This window comes from Syngnathus leptorhynchus, chromosome 7, assembly GCF_054491065.1.
Source record: "Syngnathus leptorhynchus isolate UIUO chromosome 7, UIUO_Slep, whole genome shotgun sequence".
Lineage (NCBI taxonomy): Eukaryota > Metazoa > Chordata > Actinopteri > Syngnathiformes > Syngnathidae > Syngnathus > Syngnathus leptorhynchus.
The window spans coordinates 624,691-635,152 of NC_141201.1; the positions used below are offsets into that span (position 1 = coordinate 624,691).

The window sequence follows — 10,462 nt, forward strand, 5'->3', positions numbered from 1 at the left end:
AGCCAATCAACATTGATGGGGCGCGCACACACACGCACGCACGCACACACACACGCACTCTACTAATTGTTGATTGCACGACGTATGATTAATTCTATTTATTGATATATAAACAACTTGAATATGTAGTTTAAGACAAATACATCATCAACAAATGATTATTCCATCTCAATTCATCAAAGTATGGTGTGAAAGCTTCTTTATTCCAGGGGATTAATACAAAAGGTAAAACCCAAATTTTTTTTAAACTGAAATTTCTGCATTGGCCGATTTCTTTTTTCTCAGACCAACGTGATGTCAAAATGGGAAAATGAAATACACTGTAGCTTTTGTTTTTTAATCATCGTCACAAAATGATGCTGGTTGCTCATGGTAGTTTTGTCTTTTTTAACCAAAACGTGAGGAAGAAGTAAAGGTGATTCAAGAAAACACACTTTTGGCTCTTTCTAGAAGTTAGCATTGTCAATAAAGATGTTTCTTTTTAGCACTTAAACTCGACTCATTTTTCCTTCAAATATACAAAAGGATCACAAAGGGTGGCACGCATGTACAGTATTTACAGCCGAGACGGTATTTGTCCTCGTTTTGGATGAAATGGCAACGAGAGGTCGCTTCATCACCAGCTCCCTCTGGGCAGGCGGGACGGCGGGCCTCCGAAGCCCGGCCGCCCCCTGAAAGACGCCGTGGTGCCCTCCGGCCGCAGAAAAGGAGGTTGGTGGAGCATGGGGCCGCGAGGGGGGAAGGGCAAAGCCATCCGGAACCTTTCCGGGGGGAAGGCGGGCATCATGGCGGGCGGCGAGAGGAAGGGCGGCAGGTGAGGAGGACGCATCGGGGGGAGACCCGGCAGGTTGAGGACGGGGGCGGTGGGGGAGCCCAACAGACGCTCCGAGAGTTTGTCTCCTTCGGGGTTGGCCGCCGACTCCGTCGGGGATTTGACGGCTGCCCGGAAAAGACATCAGATGATTCAGAGTGTCAACGAGTCGTGACAGGTGTCCAAAGTCTGGCTCGGGGGCTATTTGTGGCCAGAGTGTCCTACCTGCTGCCATGGCGTCAGGCTTTAACTCTGGCGGGATCAGCATCAGGGACCCCGGGGACAGCATACCCAGGGGCAGGAATGGCGGCGGGCTTCCCATGGGCGCCCCTTGGACGGCGGGAGCCTGCAAGACAGACGAGCGCAACACGAAGCCTTTAAAAGCAACAAAATGTTTCGCCAATATAGCGCCACTTGGTCAAGCTTTTGTTTGGAAAACAAATGGACGGTTGCACATGAGGTAAAAAGAATAAATTATCAACAGTCATTTTTTAATTAGCTTAAAGGAGGTAACTTTGATTTAATTGACCCCCCCAAAAATCCATGTAGATGACATTTTTAAGTTTGTGTATGTGTAATCTAATTAGTAAAATACAATTTCATTTTTTCCAAGGTATAAGAATTCATAAAAATGCTGATTATTTATGAATACTTAATTTATAATTGTCAAATTAAATATGATACAGATACTAATTAAAACAATTGTTTAATGATGGAAAAAATAAATTCATTTAAAGGTAGTTCCGTGCTACTTTGGAGAAGTCCATAAACATGCAGACCCAAACTCGGTCCACTGGAACCTTTTTTTGTGTGTGTGTGTCTGTGTTGCTGCTAACTGAGCAGCCGTTTCTGTCACAAAGAGTTTTGGCAATTTTTGGTTCATCACACTTGCCTCTTAGCCATCAACGCTGCCTTTCATGAAGTTGACCTTCAAATTGTGCACAGTGAGGCTAAAAGGTTTCAGTACTTTCCTCGTGCGAGCGGTACATGTTGGTTGCAAAAACAACAAGCTGCAAGAAGAAACTCTGGCCGGACCCGAAGCTTAAATGTTAACCTTCGACTTACTAGTGGACATGAAATCAAGTCGAGAGAGAGTTCATGTATACAATTTGTTTACAAAGAGGTTATCAAAGTCATTCCATTTTCTTCTTGAGCAGTGGCGAGCAAAGTGGGGGGCCAAAGGTGTGGATGCACCCCCCCCCCCCCCGGACATCATAGGGGGCTGGGGGGGGGAGCTACTACAACACCCCTGCTGCCATGAAAATGTCTTCAGCTGGGCAGTATGCCAGATGCATGTCAAAGTGATAAATAAACCTTTTATGGAGCTTTCGTCCACAGCCATCTCACCCCCCCCCCTTTTTTTTTTTTTTAATTATTAGCAGCCATCATAATCATGCGCTTTGCATCCCACTGCTCAGGTGCAATCTCGACATTTGCCATCTTCCATTTGACTGAAGCGATTTGTCCGAAAAACTCACCTATTGGCTGTTTTGTGCTCAGAGCGCAGCCAGCACTCCCAGCTGGCAAGTTTGGCTCATGTAAACAATGGGAAGTGAATTGAGGAGCTTCATGAAACAAAATGTCCTTTGCCACCATCTTGTGGTATCCATACACAATTACAAATCCTTGAGGGGGGTGGGGTGGCTCTTTTACTGGAGGGGGGCTCTGTCCCTATCCATCACGCTGTGCTAAAGCCTGGAGGGGAAATTCTGTCGTCTTAGCGCATATGAGTCACAGTTCTACGGTTCTGGGTTGGAATCCGGGCTCTGGCTTTCCTCATTCTGCCGGCGCCCTTGTGTGAGTTTTGGCAGAATGATCCAAAAACACGCTTGTTGAAGATGCGATTGGCTCCAGCTCACCTGTGACCGGGGGCCATTTTTCATCGAGCAACCGGGACAGAAGGAGTGAATCGCCCGCCCGCCCACTTCTATGGTTATCATTGCTTTACGCATCAGTCACAGAGAGAAGCTGCGGCCGTTTTTGGATTTGTCAATATTACGAGAGCTCTGACGTCAGGGACAAAATATAATTACAAGGTTTTATTCTGTAAAGAAGTGGTCACATGTGCAACACCTGCACAAGACACAAATGTTTTTTTTTTTTTTTATATGCTTTTGCCAAGATGCTATTGCTTTCTCTTGACACCCTTGTGCTTTATTCATATAATCTCTAATGATGGTTGTTCCGGGGCAGCGCAATTGATTGCAAAACTTCAATTAAAAAAAAGAATAATCATTTCAAAGTCCTGGCGATGGCAAAATACGGTGACATCACCACTTCAAATGAGCGGACAAGGTTGACTTCACCTGTGCGGGGCACCGTGATGTCATAAGTGAGTGCAAGAAGGCCACTGAAGTTCATTGAATCAATGTGGCATCCCACCTCAACAGCAAACTAGCCAAACGATGCTGGCCACTTGGCTGGGACAAATGTATAGATGCAAATTTCTGCAGAGTGTTGAAAGCAGCATAAATGCAAATAGTTCAAAATGTCCTTTTGAACTTACCTATTTAAAATAAAATAAAAAGGGGGGGGGGGGGGGGCATAAACGAGACATTCCTTTTCATTTCAGGTTTGTGTCATAGACAAATGTCAGCTGTCCTAATATTAAAAAGCGCAATGTCCAGCGTTAGAGCAACGAGCCAAAATAAAATTCATTTCAAATTCTGTTACGGTGTTAAAAAAAAAAAAGCTGTTAAATTCCAACTAGCATCACAAACAAGATTTAGACATGATTTATAAGTCACATTTCTATCAAAACGTCATATTCAGAAATGGAGTAATGTTTATGGGTCACAAATAAAAAAAAAAAATGCAATGTCAAAATCCTTATATATTTCATTCAACTTTTGCTTTTGTGACTACTCTTATGTAAATGTTTTTCTTGAATTGTAATTGTTCCCCCTCAATTGACTGGAAGGGACGAGGCGGACAGAAGGTTTAAGAGGGGATTCTCTCACGTGTGTCCAGTCGCATGCAAAAGACAACGAACCCAAACGGCTACTCTGGTGGTAGCGGAGCGCGCCAACGTCAAGTCAATCAGCTTTGATGCCGTGTCGGCTCTTACCAGACTGGTCCGATGCTCCTTGTTAAACCCACTAGCCGAGCCGAGCAGAGCAGAGCCGGGCCGAGCGTCCCTTCTTTGATGGGCGCCCCCGCGATGCTTCAAGAGTATTTCCTTTGTACTTTTGTTCGCAGCTGCACAACAAACTCACCTCCAGGTTTTAGATCAAAATTAAATGCCATACCCCGTTTTCTCTTGTCTGTCAGTATTTATTTGCCAGATGCTTCCACACTCACCCATTTGATGTTCTTCCAAACTTTTTCCTCCCGAGCTGCATACAGAAAACTTCTGGATCAAGAAGGCCACTTTGACCAGTTACCACCTGCTAAAACTAAGCCATCGAGTAATTGGATTTTTTTTAGTTTTTGTTTGGAGCTTTCTGTTCATGTTAATAAGGCAACGTAAGGGACTTTCTGTTGCAAGACATGTTAGTACCTCAGTTTCTTTGCCTCTATCTGCGACTGCTGGGTTTGTTTTTTCAGAACAGTACTGACGCATAGAACATAATACTGCAGAAGTGTCAGGAAATGTCACTCACGATACTCCGTAAACAAATACAGTGCGGCTCAGCCTGTCGCAATGTGATGTCATGGCTGGCTAGCAAAACGGTGGCAACAACTGAAAATCACTCCATGTTTTGAAAGTTTAGCGCTTGTAGTTGTCAGTGGCATTGGACCCACACAAAGTGGATATCACCACCAGGACAATTTGTAAATAGCGTGTCAAGCGTTTAGTTAAGATGTAGCGTGAGCCGCTAAAAAATACACGGCGGACTACGAAAGGCAAGTTGACCCTAGCTTGGAGACCCGCCTTCTAAATCAAGATTTTAAATGCTGCTTTTCTGACAGAGAGGAAAAGATTGATAGTAAAGTAGAACCTCGGAGGAAGTCCTTGATTCCTACGAGCAGCAAAGGCGCTCGTGAGAAGTTCCAGAAGAGCCAACACATGCTATTTTTTCTCCCCAACAAACACAGCAGCCTTTTGTGCGCGGCCGTTGCTCAAGAGTGCACAATGATGTGACACTTTGTGACAACTGCGATGTCCGACCTGCTCAGGACTACAACTTTTATTTTCTTCCATCCCCGGCACCAAAAACTCAATTCCTTTGCATGTGGACAATCTGCGTGCATAGGAATATTTGAAGATGGCAAAGTAATTTCTTCTTTTGAAATACAATTTGGTAGGAAAAAAGCTTAAAGCATACGAACGACCCTCCCCCCCTTTCTCCATTTTATTTCCTGGAGTAGCCGTCTGCTTTGCAGGTCTTCCTAACTGACCTGGTTTTCAAGTTTCAGCTCCAGCCTTCCGGTGGGGTTTGCAAATTCTCTCCGGGGTACTTCGGGTTCCCTTCACGTTGCAAAAAGCTGCATTGCATGGCTCTGAATGCGAGTGGCTGTCTATATGTGCCTGGCGGAATACCAGTCCAGGGTGTTTGCCTCGCACTCTTAAAATAAGACTGGGTACGCTCCCCATCCCCGACAAGCGCAGTGGAGGCGAGTGCTATTCTTTTTGCTTTTCTAAATCAAAAGCTTCAACCCCGATAACTTTTGCTCAGTGGTGGTGCAATTTGCACTCTTTGATGAGGAATCCTCAAAGGCAAATATTTGGAGACAGATAAAAATGGGAGTATTCAATTGTTAACAAACTGGCATCACGCGAGCTGTACACGTTGCATAAATTGAAGGGTCCGGCCAGACTGTTATAAAAGAACATTTCAACGAGGTGGCAGTCCCGAGTCAAGACTGTGAAGCATTTGGAATAGTTACACTTTTGTTCTTCAAGTGCGGTTAGATGTTAGCAAACTTGACACGACTACTTGTCGCCTTACGGTGATCTTTTTTGAAAACGTTTCCCTTGCACCAAAGTAGGGCATGCATCAGCACCCAGCGCTTCCTCGTTTCCAGTCTCAAAGTGGCATTTGTGCGAGCACCAGAAGACACACGGAATCAAGTTCGATGCTGTCGATTGGTGTGCAAAAGAATGAAGTTGATTCACATCCGCTCCACTACATTTTATTTTCCCCCCCAACATGTCAAGAGCTTATGAAGGGGGCCTCCAGAAAGAGGCCATTAAGCAGCAAATAAACAAACAGGAAGAGAAAGGACAGCTTTTAGACTGCACATTAGCGTTACCTGAATCAGAGCTCGGACGGTGCCGCCTGCCGCCGCGCTTTCCAACATGCCGTTCACGGCCGCCGTCTGCGGCTTGTTAAGGTCCAGAAGGCTTTTCCACTCTGAAGACCGAGAGACCCCGTGAGGTTGGTGCGGGCGGTAAGGCTACAAATGAGTCCGCTCACCTTCGCTGAGCGTGTCCGGGTCCAGCATCCCGCCTTCTCGATAATTCTCCAGCTCCTCGGCTTTGGCTTTGGCCCAGGGGATGTAGGTGACTCCTTGCTCGACGTCCCAGAACTTTTTGTGCGGCGCCTTTATGCCTTTGTTTAAAGCCCAGGCAATCTATGAAATAGCACAACGGTATCACTAACGGAACGTAAAGGCGATGGCTATCGGATGGTTCACGGCCGGACCTTCACGGGCTTCTGATTGACTCTGTACGGGCCGCGACTGAGCTTGTTCAAGGCCGTGTAGGCGTCGAGTCGGTGCACCATCACGATGTAGGCACAACCTCTCGGGGGGATCATCTGCAAACAAACAAAGTTTGCCAATAAGAGTCCGACGGTCTATTTTAGAAGTGGGTGACGACGAAGCACGCTTACGTTGACCGACTCGATCTGGCCAAACTCCTCCAGGAGGGAGACCACGTCCGACTGCTGGGTTTTTTTGTCCAGCTGGCCGACCCATAGTGTTGTGCTGCACACTGAGAAACAAAACAAATTGAACGCTGCTCGACTCAAGCTTCTGAAATCTGGGGAAATCTAGAGTCATGTGACGTACCGCTGAGCGTCTGGCTCTTGATGGCCGGGAGCCCTTTCTGCCGCCGCTCCCTATCGCACTCTCGCTCGTTTCTCTCCTGCGAGCGGGAGCGCTGCCGGCGGCTCTCTCTCGAGCGCGATCTGGAGCGTCTGTGCCTCGACCTTCTCGACCGTGACGACGAGCGCGAGCGCCTTCGTCTCGGAGACCTACGGGAACGGCAGAATGAGTTATGGTCAATATGACAAAAATCCGTGTTGGTTAAAATCCACAAGAGCCTTACTTGGAACCGGATCTTGTCCTTCTGCCGTAGGCTCCGTGTCTGCCTTCTCGACGTGTGTAAAGATCCTCCCTTGAGTCCGCCTGTTAGACAACATGCAAAATGACACAGCGAAATGGCGGCTCCATCCATTTTGCGCTATACCTGCGATTGGTAGTTCATCAGCGTAGATTGGTCACTCCTGGAATGGTATCCGGTGGCTAGCATCTGGCGCTCGGCATCACCCGCCACTCCACCAAACTGAGAAGAATCATCGCATGAATGTCAAAAAAAGTGAACTAGCACCATCAAGTGGCATATGCGCAGAAATTGAGCCATTTTTTCCACCGTTCTGGAACATTACCACGTCAACTATATTGTTTTAAGACATGGACACAAGGACCATTTGACAAAGTTTGAAAGTCCCCGTAAAAGAGTTGCTACCTCAAGTCCGCCCGGAAACGGATGAGCGGCCTCCATGTTGCGCATCTGACCATGGATGTCGTCTCTTCCGGTGCTACAATTCAGCACAGCATGATTGACGCAACAAGTGTGACTGTTCACATTCACAACGGCATCAACTGCCGATATTTGACGGTAGGATCCAAAAGGTAACTCACAAACGGCTCGTCGTGTCGTTTGTTGCCACCTTCTCGGGCTCGTCGTCATAGTCGAAGCCGTCGAGTAGTTTCTGAGGAAGCGGATCCACATTTTCAGCTCCATAAGGTGAAAGCGGGCATACGTGTCGCGAGCGTGCAACTACCTCGGCCAGGATGCCTCTTTCTTCTCGGTGCATTTGGGGGCGGGCCACATTCACCTGGTGAGCATTTGGCCCGTTTGTATGATTGGCGGCAGCGTAGCTCTTTTCCGCCTGCTGCAAGCTGTGAAGCATCCTCTGGAGCTGCGGATAAAAGGACAACGGTGAACAATGGTAGCAGAGCGGTCGACACGCTTGAAGTTTACGGCAAACACTCACCTCCTGACCGTGCGGGGACTGGAACAGCTGGGCCACCGCGGCTAAGGCGTCAGAATTGGACACTTGCGACGGAGCTACGTTGAGGGCCGCTGTCGTGGGAGGAGACTGTGACTCCGTGGGAACTGTTCACACATGCGCAAGACGCCTCACTTAATGCTCAATGCACACTTTTTATATTGCAAATCATTCTAATCCCGCAAAAATAGGCCAAATAATATTGCAGTACAAGTCCCAGTGTAAGCACAACTGACGTGTGTGCCATCGAGTGAACTGAAAACAAACCGTTATCATCCTGATATTTCCAATGGAAACATAAACATCCATTTCTCTTCTTACCTTCAAGGGACGGCGAGGGTGACGGGACATTTTCAGCCATGTCCATCAGAGGCTGGATGATGTCCATGTCAAACACGCTATTCTTCTGCCACAGGTTCAACACGCGAACAATTTTGTCCTGACACAGACAGAAAAGTTTGTTTCGCTTACAACATTGTGTTGTACTTCATGGCAGCAAAAGCACAAAGAAAAGAGCAGCTACCTTATCGTCTTCTGAGCAGCTATAAAGATTCTGGAAGGTGTCTGTGAAGTTCTTGGAGAAGCGAGGCCCGAACACGTCCTTGTCCACACCAAACTGGTGACGCGACTGCCGTACGATAGAGTCCACCACATACAAGCCGGGAACTTTGAGCTCGGGTTTACACTGATGAAAAGAAACCAAATTTAAGAGACAAAACACAAATTCATCCGGGTCGGACGACGGGGCTACGTACCCTCTTGATGAACTTCTCAACAATCTGGACGACATGTTTGTAGAGCTAGCGAAAACAAAAACCTGGCATCAGTCTCTACGAACAACATAAAATCCGCAAACACACGTTTGCTAAAACTCAACATTGATATCAATTTCGAGCGATGGCTCGATGGTTTACCTTAATGGCTTTGATGGCAGCCTTGGTAACAGACATCATTTTAGCCCGCGATATGGGAGGCTTCATGTCAAGCATGGAGAACAACTGAGAGGTTGAACACAAAACAAATGTCACTTCACCACAAATCACATCAAATTCAGAAAAAAACAGAGCGACAAATGTCAAATTTTCTAAAAGCAGTGCTAAGTAAGGAGATACAGCTCTTTTCGAAACACAAGTGAGTTAGGATGAGCTAATGTTGAATGTCTAGTAGCGGCCATGTTGCCACTTGCTGTCAACTGAAAATGTCATCACAGTGCCATCGCGCTCAGCTTGCAAACCATGCCACATGACCAAAGATAGAAAACAGGTGTAAATAAAAAAAGAAAAGAAATAAAACCAATTTGAAAAGCGCTAGCCTATTACTCTTGAACGATTAAACCGGGCAGTTGATAAATCGTTGGGCCACAATAAATCCATTTCCATGTCAAATAAAGAAATAACTACTAAAACGGTGAGCTAAGACTGCACTTACAAACCTATTTGGCATTGTCATATCACACATACGAGGGATTTGACCTACAAAAAAAATTGCACCACATATTCGAATAAACAGTTTAGATTATTGCAGGGTGTCACACGTACAGCATGCAGGCATAAATTGGAGAACATTTCAAATTTTCACAAAACAGGTTGGCTTGGTGGAAACGCTTTGGACATTTATGTAAATTTAAGATGAATTCGAGGTTACTTGTATGTAATCCACTGTGATCATGTATGTAAATGAAGTTGCGTCGACCGGCCCACTTGTGGTACACCAATAAAATTGAGTTGACCGGGGCAAATAAATAAGACTAAAATTGTTTGGTGGTAACCGCAGCTGGCAGTTAAAACCCATCGCCAAATGTCAGTTGCACTGCAGAAGGCATCGCGATGACGAATAAAACTGCCATTTTACTACGTTCGCGGCTCTTGAAAAACACACAACAATGTGGCCTTTGCGAGGTACCCTAGCATCTCAATTAGCAGTTAGCTTAGCCCGAATCCGAAAGGCCTTGCTTAGCTTAGCGTACGAGCAACAACAGGCGCAAACAATTCCGATCAATCGACGATTCAAATGAATACAAAGCACAACGAAGGCGCATTTCATTTTCAATCGAGCACATTTTGTCTGAAAACACGCCTAGCACTAACGCCGTTCGCTACTGTCGCCCTTTGGACCAGAACACGAGCAAACTTTACCTCCATGTTGAACGCGTTCACCGCTTCCATTCTTCTTGATTTGGCTTTCACAAACCCGATTAAAAGACGAGCTTTTTTTTATTCTTGCTACTCGTCACCATGTACGTCGACGCCGATAATAACAACCACGTAACTAAGCAAAAGAAATATGATCATTGGCTTTTGAAGGATTACATAGTTTAGTTTAGCTTTAGCCGCCTACCGCCTCGTTATACGTGACCAATGTGACGTCACAGACGTCAGTCTTCTTCCTTGACGTCCTTTGGTTGTTGGCAACGAGGCGTTGATGGGCGACCATTGCCGTGCTGTGGTTGGAGTAGAAATTGCAGTCTCAT

General features: G+C 46.3%; 1 protein-coding gene across 1 annotated transcript; it reads right to left on the reverse strand.

Moving 5' to 3' along the window:
- Window positions 1–144: 144 nt before the first annotated feature.
- On the reverse strand, window positions 145–10,391 carry LOC147053961 (SR-related and CTD-associated factor 4-like). The gene is made up of 18 exons (XM_085916966.1): window positions 10,128–10,391; window positions 8,907–8,990; window positions 8,748–8,792; window positions 8,516–8,677; window positions 8,314–8,431; window positions 7,978–8,099; window positions 7,765–7,902; window positions 7,622–7,692; window positions 7,446–7,518; window positions 7,167–7,262; window positions 7,026–7,105; window positions 6,767–6,951; window positions 6,589–6,689; window positions 6,400–6,513; window positions 6,172–6,328; window positions 6,008–6,108; window positions 1,037–1,157; window positions 145–939 (listed from the first exon to the last, which is right to left on the reverse strand). The coding sequence occupies exons 1-18, from the start codon at window positions 10,155–10,157 to the stop codon at window positions 617–619; spliced, it is 2,121 nt and encodes a 706-aa protein (XP_085773092.1). The 5' UTR covers window positions 10,158–10,391; the 3' UTR covers window positions 145–616.
- Between the last annotated feature and the right edge of the window lie 71 nt (window positions 10,392–10,462).